At 40.9% G+C, this 15,746-nt stretch overlaps 2 protein-coding genes across 5 annotated transcripts; both read left to right on the forward strand.

The window, feature by feature from the left end:
• Positions 1 to 1,986: 1,986 nt before the first annotated feature.
• LOC111798955 (protein trichome birefringence-like 5) lies at positions 1,987 to 7,567 on the forward strand. Its single transcript, XM_023682312.2, has 5 exons — positions 1,987 to 2,757; positions 4,437 to 4,629; positions 4,699 to 4,892; positions 6,825 to 6,983; positions 7,066 to 7,567. The coding sequence occupies exons 1-5, from the start codon at positions 2,198 to 2,200 to the stop codon at positions 7,400 to 7,402; spliced, it is 1,443 nt and encodes a 480-aa protein (XP_023538080.1). The 5' UTR covers positions 1,987 to 2,197; the 3' UTR covers positions 7,403 to 7,567.
• A 1,806-nt stretch (positions 7,568 to 9,373) lies between these two features.
• Positions 9,374 to 14,269, forward strand: LOC111799300 (methyl-CpG-binding domain-containing protein 2). 4 transcript variants are annotated; one of them, XM_023682805.2, is made up of 6 exons: positions 9,375 to 9,607; positions 9,750 to 9,813; positions 11,362 to 12,016; positions 13,530 to 13,583; positions 13,696 to 13,850; positions 13,938 to 14,269. In XM_023682805.2, exons 3-6 carry the CDS (start codon positions 11,421 to 11,423, stop codon positions 14,147 to 14,149), a joined length of 1,017 nt encoding a protein of 338 aa, XP_023538573.1. In that variant the 5' UTR covers positions 9,375 to 9,607; positions 9,750 to 9,813; positions 11,362 to 11,420; the 3' UTR covers positions 14,150 to 14,269. The 4 variants fall into 4 exon arrangements, with proteins under 4 accessions (XP_086981914.1, XP_023538573.1, XP_023538574.1 ...); XM_023682806.2 differs by lacking the exon at positions 9,750 to 9,813 and adding an exon at positions 11,225 to 11,259; XM_023682804.2 differs by lacking the exon at positions 9,750 to 9,813.
• The last annotated feature ends 1,477 nt before the right edge of the window (positions 14,270 to 15,746 follow it).

A 15,746-nucleotide genomic window follows, 5' to 3' on the forward strand; every position in this document is an offset into this window, starting at 1 on the left:
GGCAGGTCAGGGAAGCCTTCCCCTTCCCCTTCCTCGTCTCTGTCCACGTCCCCGTCCCCGTCCCCGTCACCTTTTCATGCTCATCTCCACACAAAAATTTCATTTATTTTTGTAGGGATCGAGGTGGAGATTGTCACGAAGAATGCACAGGATTAAGTTTCGTCTCAAGAATTTTTTTTCTCCATATTTTTATTTTATTAAAAACTTATTCTTCCAAATAAACTTTTCCATTTTACATTATAATTTTTCTAAAAAAAATGTAAATAAAAATCTAATACAATGTTAACCAACAAAATTAAAATTATAATATAAAGTTGTTTTACATCAAAATATCATCACTCGCCCAATAGATTAAGTCAACCAATTGTACGAGTAACTATATTTATGTTAAGAAAATGATTTAAAATTTTAGAAACAAATTTAGGAAAATGATTTAGAAATTTTAGAAATAAATTTAGAAAAATGATGGAGGTATTTTAAGAAAAAACATTCAGAAATTTTAGGAATAGATTGACTCCATGCATAAGTACCCTTCATCGTTACCCCACCAAATTTGAGCATATTATTTGAATTAAGCAATGCATAACAGTACCTCCTTTTCATCACTAAAATTATGACAGTGGAAGATCGACGCCACCATTTTCTCCCATTCAAGGTACTCCTCTAGATCGGTTTCGCCATAAAACTTGGGAAGTTTTAATTTGATGCTCCCCACGTTACGATCAATTCTATCATCATAAGGAACTCGTTGTTGTAAATTATGATACCTTCTTCCATGGTCTCTCCCTCGCATCAAGCCATGACCAACCACATGTGGATTATCCTCGTGGTGATCAGAATTGTCGCCCTCATATGTATCGGTTGAGGGCGTAGGTAGTGGAATCCTCTGTCGAGCTTGATTTTGAATCTCCAATCTTCCTATTCGATTAGTCAACTCTTCTATTCCTCGAATTAGTCTTTCCATGGTTCGTTGTTGTGCTTCTCTCAATCATGCATCAGTAATGTCAGTATTGTCGTTTTGATAATTTTGACGACATTTTCTTCACATCTTCATTGAAGTATATTGTATGATTGATGTTTTTTGGTTCATATCAAGTTTATAAGAGTGTTTTGTAAATTTCTTCTCGATTTGGTCTTGCAAATCTCTCATCGATTGGTCTTAATAAATAAATACTCTCCACCCTACTTAGTCATCATTTCAAGAAATCTCAGTAGTAGTTTAGGAGAGTGTTTTGTAAATTTCTTCTCGATTTGGTCTTAATAAATAAATACTCCTCACCCTACTTAGTTCATCATTACAAGAAATCCCAGTATTAGTTTATAAACTGTTTTGTAAATTTCTTCTCGATTTGGTCTTGTAAATCTCTTCTCGATTGGTCTTAATAAATAAATATCATCCACACTACTTATTCATCCTTCCAAGAAATCTCATTTATATGAGTGTTTTGTAAATTTCTTCTCAATTGGTCTTGTAAATCTCTTCTTGATTCGTCTTAATAGAGTGTGCGAGTGTTTCCATAGAGAATTGTGTTCAAGTGTATACCATTCTAAAAAAAAATCAAAATTTAATATTATAATATAATTTTCCAAAAAAAAAAAAAAAAAAAATTCAATTTATTTTACCTTAAATATTACCTCAAAACCTTAGATGTGGTAATATATAAGTATTACAATCCTTATCTTCGACCATGTCTCTACTAAACTCGAGCCTATTAAACTTAGGCTTGATGTGGTAATATATAAGTATTACAATCCTTATCTTCGACCATGTCTCTACTAAACTCGAGCCTATTAAACTTAGACATAAGCCTAGACATATTAAGCTAAGACACAACAAAACATAATACCTTAAAACTTTATGTTGTAAAAAAAAAAAAAAAAAAAAAAAAAAAAAACTTGAAAAAGAGGAAGTAGAAATGGTGTGAGCTAATCTCTTGTTACATGAGCGTTAAAATAAGAATTCTTTATTGTTATGCTTCTAAACCAACTCCACTTCTTCCTTTGTTTATAACTAAACGTATCCAAATCGTTTATCTTCAAATCACAGAACGATTAAAAACAATGTTGATCGAAGAAGATTTTGGATTCAAATTTCCAATGTTCATCGGATCAACGCCATGAATACAAGACAAACATTCGCGGGTTTCTCCAAATTCAAAGGCTGTTGTTCTTCATTGAAACCTTTCTTCCTCCTCTAATGGCGTTTTTCTCTCTACCCATCTATCGTTTCGCCTTCGCCTCCATTTCCGTCCTCCTCTTCCTCTGTTTCTTCATCTTCTCCAGACGAAAAACAGATGTTTCCCTCTCTATCTACCAAGATCTCTCTTCCCAATCCCCATTCACCGTCCCTCTCTCTCCTCCTCCTCCGATCATTCCTCCGATCATTCCTCCTCCTTCAATGCCCGAACCCCAGATCCCTTTTCCCGATTCTGGGTCCGATTCCTCTGTTATTGAGCCCTTAACGAGCCCATCTGTCCAAGAAACAGAGGTTTCTAATGGCAAAAATGGGTCGGTGGCTAAAGGTAAAGCTGCTACTGGTTCTTTGGCGGCTCGTAATGGTGCTGATTTGTTAAGGGATGGATTGAAGCATTGTGATCTTTACATGGGGAGCTGGGTTAAAGATGAGAAGCATCATCCAGTTTATAGAGTGGGTTCTTGCCCTTATGTTGATGAGGCTTATGATTGTGGGAACAATGGGAGGGCTGATTCTGAGTATACCAAATGGCGATGGAAGCCTTATGGCTGTGATCTTCCCAGGTATGTATATCTATTGTTGATGAATCCATTGGCTTCTTTATCTCATTCTATTGGATTTGCATGTATCTATATGAATAATAAAAGGTTTAGAGAGGATGATTCAAGTCGTGGTAGCCTAAGATTTAGTATCTTTCGAATTATCTTACATGTTGAATCAAGTAGAATCAAACGATTGTCTCATGAGAATGATTGAGGGAAGGTGTTTTCCGTTAGAACTGTAGCTTGATCATGAGTTTGTGGAGGTATAAACTTCGTGGGTATGGTATGTGAGATCTCACATCGGTTGGGAGGGGAACGAAGCATTCATTATAAGGGTGTGAAAACCTCTCCCTAGCAGACACATTTTAAAACTGTGAGGTTGAGGTTGATGGTGATATGTAACAGGTCAAAGCGGACAATATCTACTAGCAGGGTTTGGGCTGTTACAAATGGTATCAGAACTAGACATCGTGGGGTGTGCCAGTGAGGACGCAGGGCCCCCAAGGGGGTGGATTGTGAGACCCCACATCAGTTGGAGAGGGAAACGAAACATTTCTTATAAGGGTGTGGAAACTTCTCCCTAGTGGACGCGTTTTAAAACCTTGAGGGGAAGCTCGAAAGGGAAAGTCCAAAGAGGACAATATCCGCTAGTGGTGAGTTTGGGGTTGTGACAGTTGATATCACAGCTAGACATTGGGCGATGTGTCAATGAGAAGGCTGAGCTCTGAAGGGCGTTCCTTTATCTCTTGAGAATTGTGGGATCTTGTTATTCATTGTGTGTGTGCGCGTGAGAGATTTCATATGCCTTAGGTTGTTAGATGACTTACTGTGAGATCCCACATCAGTTGGGGAGAGGAACGAAACATTTCTTATAAGGGTGTGGAAACCGAAATATTCCTTATAAAGGTGTGGAAATCTCTCCCTAGTAGACGCGTTTTAAAACCGTGAGACTGACGACGATACTTAACGGGTCAAAGAGGACAATATTTGCTAGCGGTGGGCTTGGGCTGTTGTTACAAATGGTATCAAAGCCAGAAACCAAACAGTGTAATAGTGAGGGCACTAGGCCCTCAAGAGGGGTGGATTGTGAAATCTCACATTGGTTGGAGAGGGGAACGAAGCATTCCTTATAAGGATGTGGAAACCTCTTCCTAGTAGACGCATTTTAAACCCTGAAGTTGACAACAATATGTAACGGGTCAAAGCGGACAATATTTGCTAGTGGTGGATTTGGACTGTTACAAATGGTATCAGGGTTGGCACCGAATGGTGTGCCAGCGAGGATGTTGGGCAGGGGAGTGAATTGTGAGATCCCACATTGGTTGGAGAGGAGAACGAAACATTCCTTATAAGAACGGCGTGCCAATGAGGACGTTGGGCCTCGAAGGGGAGTGGATTGTGAGAACCCACATTGGTTGAAGAGGGGAACAAAACCTTCCTTATAAGGGTGTGGAAACCTCTCCCTAGCATGTTTTAAAACCATGAGGCTGACGGCAATACGTAACGAACCGAAGCGGACAATATTTACTAGCAGTGAGCTTGAGCTTACACTTACTTCCCTCCACTGATTTTGTATCTATGTTTGTTTGTCTGAAGTTTTGTTCCTTATTGCAAAACAAAAACGAGCCATTGAGTATTGACAGTAGTGTAGATTTTACATGTCTACTAACAGAAGTATCATGTTTTCACATGTAGCTCAGATTTAATGCCACAGACTTTTTGGTGAGACTGAAAGGGAAACGATTGATGCTCGTCGGAGATTCTATGAACCGAAACCAGTTCGAGTCGATCCTTTGTCTCCTTAGAGAAGGGCTTCGAGATAAGAAGAGAATGTTTGAGACCCATGGCTACAAAATATCTAAGGGAAGGGGTTACTTTGTCTTCAAATTTAAGGTAATCAAGTTCATTTAAGTCTTTGCTGCTTCTGTTAAGTAAATGGCTAAGTTAGGAAACGTCTGGCAGGATTATGGCTGTACTGTGGAGTTTGTGAGATCACATTTTCTTGTGAGGGAAGGAATTCGTATAAATGCTCAAGGAAACTCGAACCCAACTCTATCGATTGATCGAATCGATAAAACTTCTGGGCGCTGGAAGCGAGCTGATATTCTTGTGTTCAATACTGCTCATTGGTGGACTCATGGAAAGACTGCTCGAGGGTAAGCATTTATCTTGAATTCTGTTGGATTTTACCTTAAATTATCGTTGGATTCTGTGGCGAACGAACTGATAAACAAAAATCCCTCCTCCCCGACCCAAACTGAAACTCTTAAATCGAAGAAAAGAGAGACGAAATGTGAGATTCTATATTGGTTGGAGAGGGGAACGAAACATTCCTTATAAGGTGTGGAAACCTCTCCCTAGTGGATGCGTTTTAGAATCTTGAGGGGAAGTCCGGGAGAGAAATCCCAAAGAGGACGATATTTGCTAACAGTGGACTTGGGCTATTACAAATGGTATCAGAGCTAGTTACTGGATGGTGCGAGGCACTGGTGGGAGTAGGGTTAGACCCTCTCTATAGTAGACGCGTTTAAAAATCGTGAGGCTGACAATGATACGTAATGAGCTAAAATGGACTATATCTGTTAGTGGTAGACTTGGGCTGTTACAAATGGTATCAGAGCCAGACATTGGGCGGTGTGTCAACGAGGACGTTGGGTTCCCAAGGGAGGGTGGATTATGAGATCCCACATCGGTTGGGGAAGGGAACGAAGCATTCCTTATAAGGGTGTGGAAACCTCTCTCTAGTGGACGTGTTTTAAAATCTTGAGGGGAAGCTATGGAGGGAAAGCCCAGAGAGGACAATATATATACTAGCGATAGGCTTGGGCGGTTACATATGGTATCAGAGTCAATCACCGTACGGTGCGAGGCATTGATCGGATTAGGGTTAGACCCTCTCCATAGTAGACGCGTTTTAAAAACTGTGAGGCTGATGACGATACGTAACGGGCCAAAACAGACTATATCAGTTAGCGGTGTGCTTGGGCTGTTACAAATGGTATTAGAGGCAGACGTTGGGCGGTGTACCAGCGAGGATGCTAGCCCCCAAGGGGGATGGATTGTGAGATCCCACATTGATTGAAGAGGGGAACGAAACATTCCTTATAAGAGTGTGGAATTTAGTGGGCGCATTTTAAAATCTTAAGGGGAAGCCCAGAAGGAAAAGCCAAAATAGGACAATATTTGCTAGCGGTGGGCTTGGGTTATTACACAAAACATCCGTCGTCTCCCTATCGAATAATGCATGACGGAACTTGAATGAAAAAGAAAATATCTCCGAGAAAAAGACATGACATCAACCAGCCACGAGACGATTTCTCATAGAAGACAAGTGTTATAAACAAGGAGGCATATAGCAAACAGGCAATCCCCCACCTACCTATCTCCAGAGAAATGCTTTTCCTTACCATTTCCCACCTCACATTGAACTAAATCAGTAAAAAGAGAGAGCTCCAAACATTTCTTATTTCGATTTATAGATATCTACCCCTACTGTGTGGGAGTGATCCTAGTGAGCTTTCTCCAATCGATATAGGACCGCCACCAAATCCACCCCCCTTTGGGGCCCCGCATTCTTACTGACACACCGTCTCGTGTCTATCCCCTTCGGGGAACAGTGAGAAGGCTGGCACATCGTCCGGTGTCTGGCTCTGATACCATTTGTAACGACCCAGACCCACCGCTAGCAGATATTGTCCTCGTTGGGCTTTTCCTTTCGGGCTTTCTTTCAAGGCTTTAAAACGCGTATGCTAGGGAAAGGTTTCCACACCCTTATAAAGGGTGTTTTGTTCTCCTCCCCAACCAATGTGGGACATCACATCACATATGGGTAGCAAGAGGGAGCTTATGCCCCGATGCTGGGGCCTTATGGGGAAGGGCCCAACCCAATAGGGACAACACACCCCACTGCAAGCACACCTCTAATATTGACTTTTTCACTCTTTCTAGTCGGTGGAACCAGTAACACGTGAGTAAGCTAGATGCGTGGGGCAGAGGGCTCGTAGTACTCCCTTTTCTTCGCACCTCGATAAAAAATAAACTTCTTCTTTAGTGTAGCTTACTCATACTAATACAATTTAATGATACAGGATAAACTATTATAAAGAAGGTAACGTTCTTTACCCAAAGTTCGATGCTGTCGAGGCGTACAGACGAGCGCTCAAGACGTGGGGAAACTGGATCGATCGTAATATAAATCCAGCCAAGCAATTGGTCTTCTATAGAGGATATTCTTCAGCTCATTTCAGGTGAAAATTTTGTTCCTCTTTTGTTGAAAACAGCTTTGGATAGCCATAGATATCTGATGAAATGATGAACTCTTCATAACAGAGGTGGAGATTGGGATTCAGGAGGATCATGCAATGGTGAAACTGAGCCAGTCTTAACTGGTGCCATCCTCAACAACTATCCTTTGAAAATGAAGATAGTCGAGGAAACGATCAAGCGAATGAAGGTACCCGTCATACTTTTGAACGTTACGAGGCTAACCAATTTTCGTAAGGACGCTCATCCATCGATCTATGGTAAGAATCGGACCGCTACGAAGAAGGTTTCAAAGAGACGGCAGGACTGCAGCCATTGGTGTCTCCCCGGAGTTCCCGACGCATGGAATGAACTTATCTATGCCTCTCTGATCTCTTGGTCGAAAAAATCTAAGTCGAGCTAGTTCAGGTATAGCAACATTCTTTTGTTCCACTTGGTGAAGGCTGCAGTCTGATCAAGCAGCAATTTTGATATTATTTATGACTAATTTTAGAATAAATGTGTGATATTAGCTCCACGAATAAGGTTTAGATTCGATATTTTGAATGCATGGTTGACCTAATATCCACCGAAATGACTCGTGTTGCACGTAAGAAAGATCTTAAGGGTTTTGTAACGGCTTATGTCCAGGATTTGGATACTCTCACACACGTTCATCCTAGGAAAATTCGTATGAGATCACCCAATATAGAATTGCGTCAAGCATAGCACGCTTAAACATAAGAACGCCTAACCATGAAGTTTTTATGTTTAGGCCATCGAAGAAATGTGTACCTTGTTGGTATAAGTAGTGACTTTCAATTCTTTTACGTGTTTCTTAGTCATCATATCTTCAGGATCGTTTTTATTTAAATGTGGTTTCGGTTTATTTATATACCTCTTTTTTACTCGGGTGTCATAGGTTTTAACTCCAACAAAATTGAACCATACGGTTTATATGAAAAACAGTTTTCGATTAAATTTGAACATCAATCTTACTTATATCGTGATTATATTAGAGCTTAGACTCGACCCTTTAGTTTCAAACTTCGGTAGTTAAACTAATCATGCTTCGGTAAGAATATAAATTCAAAGATAAACATGCGAAATACTAAAGCAATTACTCGACTATGATTATATTAAAGTAGAGGTGTGGCAATAGCTTTACGTTTTTAACTCACACATTAGACAACAAGGAATCCTCCTAAGTCTCCAAAAAATTACTCAACATTAACTCGTTATGTATCGCCAACAGCCTCACGGTTTTAAAACGTGTCTACTAAGGAGAGCTTTCCACACGCTTATAAGGAATGCGAACAATCCACTCTTCTTGGAGGCCCAATGTTCACGCTGACACATCGTCCAGTGTCGGGCTCTGATACCATTTGTAATAGTCCAAGTCCACTATTAACACATATTGTCTGTTTTGGCCCGTTACATATCGTCGCGCCTCACAATTTTAAAGTGTGTCTACTAATGAGAACTTTCCACCCCCTTATAAGGAATGTGAACAATCCACTATTCTTGGAGGCCCAATGTTCATGCTGACACACCGTCCAGTGTCTTGCTCTGATACCATTTGTAACAGCCCAAACCCACAATTAGCAAATATTGTCTGTTTTGGCCCGTTACGTATCGTCGTTAGCTTCACAATTTTAAAACGTGTCTACTAAGGAGAGCTTTCCACACCCTTGTAAGGAATGTGAACAATCCACTCTTCTTAGAGGCCCAATGTTCACACTGACACATCATCTGGTGTCTAGTTCTGATATCATTTGTAACAGTCTAAGCCCACCATTAGCACATATTGTCTGTTTAGGCCCGTTACGTATCGCCATCGGCCTCATAGTTTTAAAACGTGTCTACTAAGGAGAGCTTTCCACACCCTTATAAGAAATGTGAACAATCCACTCTTTTTGGAGGCCCAATGTTCATGCTGACACACCATCCGATGTCTTGACTCTTATACCATTTGTAACAGCCCAAGCCCACTTGTCTGTTTTGGCCCGTTACGTATAGCCGTCAGCCTCACAATTTTAAAAACGTTTACTACACCCTTATAAACAATGCTTCGTTTCCATCTCCAACCGATGTGAGATCTCACTGTAACTATCTCATATTTGAAGTTAGATAACAATCAAATCATCACGTTAAGGTTAAGTTACATACTATTTAGAATCGTTTTACAAACTTCAACGCTAGTTCAAAAGGTGCCTCGAGAGGGAGGTAGAATAGTCGAAACTAGTCCATTCAAACATGCCTAAGTAAATTAGACACCACAAATCATTTTAAATTAAAATGGCTAAATCATCACCTAATATCCAAACCATAAACAATTAAACGACAATAATCCAAATAATTAAAAATATTGTATTGTTTTTATGTTGTTTTGGACCATTCCCATTTCCAGATTCCATCAACGAATCATCCCTCTTTCTCCTTCTCCTTCTCCTCAACGTCCATCTCCAAATTCTTTCCACTCTTTTTCTTTTCTCTCTTCCCGAGGCCTTACCTTCATTTCAACATCAAAACTCCCACACCCTCTTCGATTTTCTTCCATTCTTCCCCATTTCCTCCAAATCATTGTACTTCATCTCTGTTCTCTTCGTCGCCTCTGATTATAATCCATGTAATATCTCTTTCTCCTCTGTTTTTTCTGTTGTTTGATTGTGTTTCTATTATCGTATCGGCTGTTTGTTTGGTGGGTTTTTTTAGTCAATTTGTGAATGATTTGTGGGTTTGAAGGTTTTGATGGATTGGATGATATTTAGGGTCGATTGTGGAACTGGGTTTGTGGTATGGGTTTCGATCGAGATAAGAACACAATGATCTTAGGTGAGTGGAGTGTAAATCTTTTGTGATTCTTGATTATGAAGCTGGAGGGAAATAATGGGTTTGTGTTTTCCTCTTCCATGGAGGTTGATCTTGCTGTTTGGTTCTGTTTTTCGTTGTGGGATTTTATGTTTCTGGATGATTTTGTTGGCTTTCTGTATTGGGGTTTGAGTTTTGTTCGTTGTTGTGCTCGATGATCTCTTTTTTCTGTGTTCATGGAGAGAGTATTGCTATATGGAGTATTTGTTTATGGCAAGGACATGCAGAATCTTTGGTTGCTTGTGATCTCGTGCATGATCATTGTGTTTTTCTTTGATGAAACCCTACGTTTTCATTGAGAGAAGTGTAAGAATAGAAGCAACAACAGTAAGATCGCACATTGGTTGGAGAGGAGAACGAAATACTCTTTATAAGGGTGTGGAAACCTCTCCCTAGTAGACGCGTTTTAGAAACCTTGAGGGGAAGCTTGTAAGGGATAGTCCGAAGAGGACAATATCTGCTTGCGGTGGGCTTGGGCTCTTACATGGTATTAGAGCCAGACAATGGGCGATGTGCCTGCGAGGAGGCTGAGCACCGAAGGAGGTGGACATGAGGCGATGTGTCAGCGAGGAGGTTGAGCCCCGAAGGGGCTGGACATGAGACGATGTGCCAGCAAGGTACTGGGCCCTGAACGGGGTGGATTGTAGATCCCACATCGGTTGGGGAAGAGAATGAAGCACCCTTTATAATGGTGTGGAAACCTCTCCCTAGCAAGCGAGGAGGTTGAGCCTCAAATGTGGTGGATATGAGACGATGTGTCAGCAAGGAGGCTGAGCTCCGAAGAAGGGTGGACATGAGATGATGTGCTAGCAAGGACGCTGGGCCCCGAAGGGGGTAGGTTGTGAGATCCCACATCAGTTGGGGAAGAGAACGAAACACCCTTTATAAGGGTGTGGAAACCTCTCTCTAACAAGCGAGGAGGCTGAGCTTCGAAGGGGGTGGACATGAGGCGATGTGTCAGCGAGGAGGCTAAGCCCTGAAGAAGGGTGGACATGAGGCGATGTGCTAGCAAGGACGTTGGCCTTGAAGGGGGTAGATTGTGAAATCCCACATCAATTGGGGAAGAGAACGGAACACCCTTTATAAGGGTGTGGAAACCTCTCCTTAGCAAACGCGTTTTAAAAATCTTGAGGGAAAACTCGAAAGGGAAAGCTCAAAGAAGACAATATCTACTAGCGGCGAGTTGCTCAAGACATAGTAAACTTTTATGTTATTTTCTCAACAAAATATATTTTATCCGATTTATAATTTCCACGATGTTGTGTCTTGAGAATAGTTGTAAACTTCGTCTTTCTTGGATGAGCAGAATATTTCTGTCATTGTTTCGAGTTTTGACTTGTAAATACGTGTTTCTCTTATTCTTAAACGTTCGAAGTTGGGATTACGTTTCTACGGAACAATCGAACTAAGGTTTATTCACCCTCTTAGTACTCATTTTCTTTGATCAAATCCAATAAATGTTTCTTTTTGTAATCTCTTAAAAAGATTGTAAACTAAGATTATGTTTCTCAGTCTTCAGCAGGATTTTGGATCATGGAATGATGTGGTTTCAGTGCTGATAAATTACCAATATGGTTGGTGGTGAAGAAAATGACTTGAACGATGCAAGTTTCTCAAACAACAAAGGAACTCCACGCCGAGATGTTGTAGCCGTTTCGTCGTCTTCATCGTCTTTGTCATCGTCTTCATCCGAGAATGAGTTACGCAAGACAAGGAACAAGAATGACCAATCTCAATGTAATGACAACGCGTCTCGTGAACTGATACTATACAACCCTCCTGCAGGTGATGGAGGTGCAAACGAACCCGTATCGCCACCTATTGAGCACCGACGTCCATCATTACTTGGACACCTCACTCCCAAATCTTCCAGAGTTATGCTCTCAGTAGGGGCCTTTACTATCCAGTGTGCTGGCTGTTTTAAATGGAGGCTCATTCCAACAAAGGAAAAGTATGAGGAAATACGTGAACATCTGTTGGAACAACCTTTTTACTGTGAAAATGCTCGTGAGTGGCGGCCTGATATCTCTTGTGATGATCCTGCTGACATTACTCAAGATGGAAGTAGGCTTTGGGCGATTGACAAGCCTAATATAGCACGGCCCCCTCTTGGCTGGCAAAGGCAATTACACATAAGAGGTGAAGGAAGCACCAAGTTTGCTGATGTGTATGTACTTTAAACTCTGTATTATCACTGCTTTTTGTGTGTTTTGTTACCTATTTGTGTCGTTAGTTAGATTTGGACTGCTGTCATCACTCTCGTCGTCTCTGAAATTCATATTCTTAGATTTTACGGGGTTTTTTTTCTTTTTTTTTTTTTTGAATTATTGTGAGATCTAACATCGGGTAGGGAGGAGAACGAAGCATTCTTTATAAGGGTGTGGAAACCTCTCCCTAATAGACGCGTTTTAAAAACCTTGAGGGGAAGCTTGAAAGGGAATGCTGAAAGAGGACAATATCTGCTAGCGGTGAGCTTGGGCTGTTACAAATGGTATCAGAGGCAAACACCTGGCGATGTGCCGGCGAAGAGGCTGAGCCTTGAAAGGGGGTGGACACGAGGCGGTGTGCCAACAAGGATGCTGGGCCTCGAAGGGGGATGGATTGGGGAGGTCCCACATCGATTGGAAAATGGAACGAGTGCCAGCGAGGATGCTGGGCCTTGAAAATGGGTGGATTTGGGGGTCCCACATTGATTGGAGAATGGAACGAGTGCCAGTGAGGATATTGGGCCCTAAAGGGGGTGGATTGTGAGATCCCACATACGTTGGAGAGGAGAACGAAACACCCTTTATAAGGGTGTGGAAACCTCTCCCTAGCAGAAGCGTTTTAAAAACTTTGAGGGGAATCCCGAAAGGGAAAGTTCAAAGAGGACAATATCTGCTAGCCGTGGGCTTGGGCTGTTATAAATGGTATCAAAGCTAGACACCTGGCGATGTGCAAGGATGTTGAACCCCGAAGGGGGGGACACGAGACAGTGTGCTAACAAGGACGCGGGGCCCCGAAAGGGGGGGGGGGGGGGGGACATGAGACGGTTGTGTTAGCAAGGACGCGGGCCTCGAAGGGGGGTGGATTGTGAGATCCCACATCGGTGGGGAGGAGAACGAAACATTTTCTATAAGGGTGTGAAAACCTCTCCCTAGCAATATCTGCTAGCGGTGGGCTTGAGTCGTTATAATTATACTAAAAGTAGCTCCCAGGGATGGCCCCATGGCTATGTTCATGGTCTCTAAGTAACACGTACCTCAACCCCGAGGTCACATGTTCAAATCTTCGAGTGAGCTTAATAGAGAAAATCCCCGATGTCCCCAAAGTCCGGGCCTTAGGGTGGCGCTTACGCTTTCTTAGTAAAAGTCATATGATTAGACATCTATATACAATCATTTTTCCTTTCCTGCCTTCATTTTGCCACAAATCACCATTATCACCATTCCAAAGTTATTTACATTTCCATTGCTGTTATCATAGAGGTCAACGATTCGATTCGATTTGATTCGTTCGTAAAGAGACCGAGTCGTTTTTCTTCTCATTGTTACATTATTTCTTATTCTCTTGCACTCTTTGTTCTTACTGTTAAAACTTAGATAGATAGTCGCTATTCGGTCCAAGCCATGTAAATTTCGAGCATTTAGTTCTCTACCTAAGAGATTCGTGCACCAACAAAACATTTTCATTGTTATCAGGTATTATATTGCACCGTCAGGCAAGAAACTTCGTTCGATGGTCGATATCCAGAAGTAGGTCGTTGTATATCATGCTTCAGATTTTGTTGTCTTAATGTTTATTATCTTTGCTTGATTGACTTTTTGTGAACAATCTGTGGCCATGTCTGTTCATCTTGTTCCATAGATACTTGAGTGAACATCCAGAGTACCAAACAGAAGGTATATCGATGAGACGATTTTCGTTTCAAATCCCGAAGCCTCTGCAGGAAAATTACGTGAGGAAGCGTCGTGCCCATATCAATGCATCATGTGACGGTTCCAAGCTCGAATCGGGCGGAGGTACTCGTTTTCTGTTTGCTCCTTTAGACCCTGCATGACATGTTAAACGATACGAAGCTATAATAGCATATTTTCGGGTTTGAGCAGTGAATCCAATATCGTGCGCTCCCCCGGACGGTTCTACTGCATTACAGCTCGGAAAACCTGGGCTCCCGGAGCTACTGTCAGCTGCACCGGTTAACAATCACGTCGTTCGACCAGCAAAGAAAGTGAAAAGAGCTCTAGCAAAGGAGATGGAGATAAGTTCTCTTGAATTGCTTGAGCTTCCTTCTTTAAAGTTGGATCAATATGAAAAGTAGCATTCCTGTTGTTTTGTTGGCCTATATATATATATATATGAATGTATATTATTATCATATATGAAACCTTATAGGATAATGTTTGGTCTGAAATTTGGCTAGACTTTATGGATTAATTCATACCCTAAAATCTTTAACACGTGAAATAATATCCCGATAATATTTAGGAGTAGAAAGAGAAATATCGGGAAAATAGTTGTAACAGCTCAAGCTCATTGTTAGTAGATATTGTTTACTTTGGCCAGCAAAGCTATGACACCGTTCGGTGTCCACTCTCTTTCAAGGCTTAGTGTCTTCGCTGGCACACTGCCCGGTGTCTGGCTTTAATACCATTTGTAATAGCCAGCCCAGGCTTAGTGTCTTCGCTGGCACAATGCTAGTAGATATGTCCACTCTCCTTCAACCCTAAACCCAAGTCCACTGATAGTAGATATTGTTTTCTTTGGCCAACAAAGCTATGACACTGTTCAGTGTCCACTCCCCTTCAAGGCTTAGTGTCTTCGTTGGCACATTGCTCGGTGTCTGGCTCTAATACTATTTGTAATAGCCCAAGTCCACTGCTAGTAGATATTGTCTTCTTTGAGATTTTCTTTTCGAGCTTCCCTTCAAGGTTTTTTGAAACGTGTCTGCTAGGGAGAGGTTTTCACACCCTTTATCTACACCCTTATAATGAATGCTTTGTTCTTCGTTCTCCTCCTGAATTGATGTGAGATCTCATAATAGTACGATAGAGATTTATATGTCAACCTCTATGAGATGTCGTTGATGGGTTTCAATCAAGCTCTGAACAAGTTTGATGATCACGATTGATGATTGAGCTCCATGAATTTAACAATCTCCTACTCGGAGACTAACGAGCAATATCCATACGATAATAGTTACGTACAGACTTGAGATTAGGGTCTAAGAATTAGGATTCGTTTGTTTTCATTGGTTAGCTAGGATTAAGATTCTTTTATTTTGATAATTCCTAGGTTAACTTTGAGATCCAACATCGGTTGGAGAGGAAAACGTAACATTTTATAAGCGTGTGAAAACCTCCCCCTAATGGACGGAAGCGTTTTAAAACCTTGGAGGAACCCCAAAAGGAAAAGTCCAAAGAGCTTAACGGAACGACACGTCTTAAAATCTTGGAGAAAACCCGAAAGGAAAAGTTCAAAGAAGACAGTATTTGCTCGGTAACTAATGGACCAAAACTTCAACTTTTAAAATTTTAGGGACTAAATTGTAACTTTTCGGCTAAATTTAAAATTTAACATAAACTTATTTTCTTAAAAATGCACAATTTTAGAAAATAAAAATAAATAAAAATCCCCCAACATTTCTCTAATAATTTTGTTTTTTTTAATAACAATTATTAATATTTCCAAAACTTGGCCCAAAATTCATTCACTAAACAATTAAGGCCCAAATCTGTTTACAAATTGGCTTAAAGGCCCATTTTCTGAAGTATAAATTGGGCTTAAAGGTCCAAATATGTTTACAAATTGGGCTTAAAGGCCCATTTTCTGAAGTATAATTTAATTTTCATTTATTAATTACCTAAATTATATTTTAAATATAGGCCTTAAAATTTATATTTTTGAGTTTATTTACA

This window comes from Cucurbita pepo, chromosome 7, assembly GCF_057944985.1.
Source record: "Cucurbita pepo subsp. pepo isolate OVF chromosome 7, ASM5794498v1, whole genome shotgun sequence".
Taxonomy (NCBI): Eukaryota; Viridiplantae; Streptophyta; class Magnoliopsida; order Cucurbitales; family Cucurbitaceae; genus Cucurbita; species Cucurbita pepo.

Bases quoted from the DNA above. Each gene is read 5' to 3' on its own strand.
- LOC111798955 (XM_023682312.2), top strand. From the start codon at position 2,198: ATGGCGTTTTTCTCTCTACCCATCTATCGTTTCGCCTTCGCCTCCATT. The intron at 2,758-4,436 runs GTATGTATATCT...CATGTAGCTCAG, and splicing joins TATGGCTGTGATCTTCCCAG to ATTTAATGCCACAGACTTTT. The intron at 4,893-6,824 runs GTAAGCATTTAT...TTAATGATACAG, and splicing joins CATGGAAAGACTGCTCGAGG to GATAAACTATTATAAAGAAG.
- LOC111799300 (XM_023682805.2), top strand. From the start codon at position 11,421: ATGGTTGGTGGTGAAGAAAATGACTTGAACGATGCAAGTTTCTCAAAC. The intron at 12,017-13,529 runs GTATGTACTTTA...CATTGTTATCAG, and splicing joins AGCACCAAGTTTGCTGATGT to GTATTATATTGCACCGTCAG. The intron at 13,584-13,695 runs GTAGGTCGTTGT...CTTGTTCCATAG, and splicing joins TCGATGGTCGATATCCAGAA to ATACTTGAGTGAACATCCAG.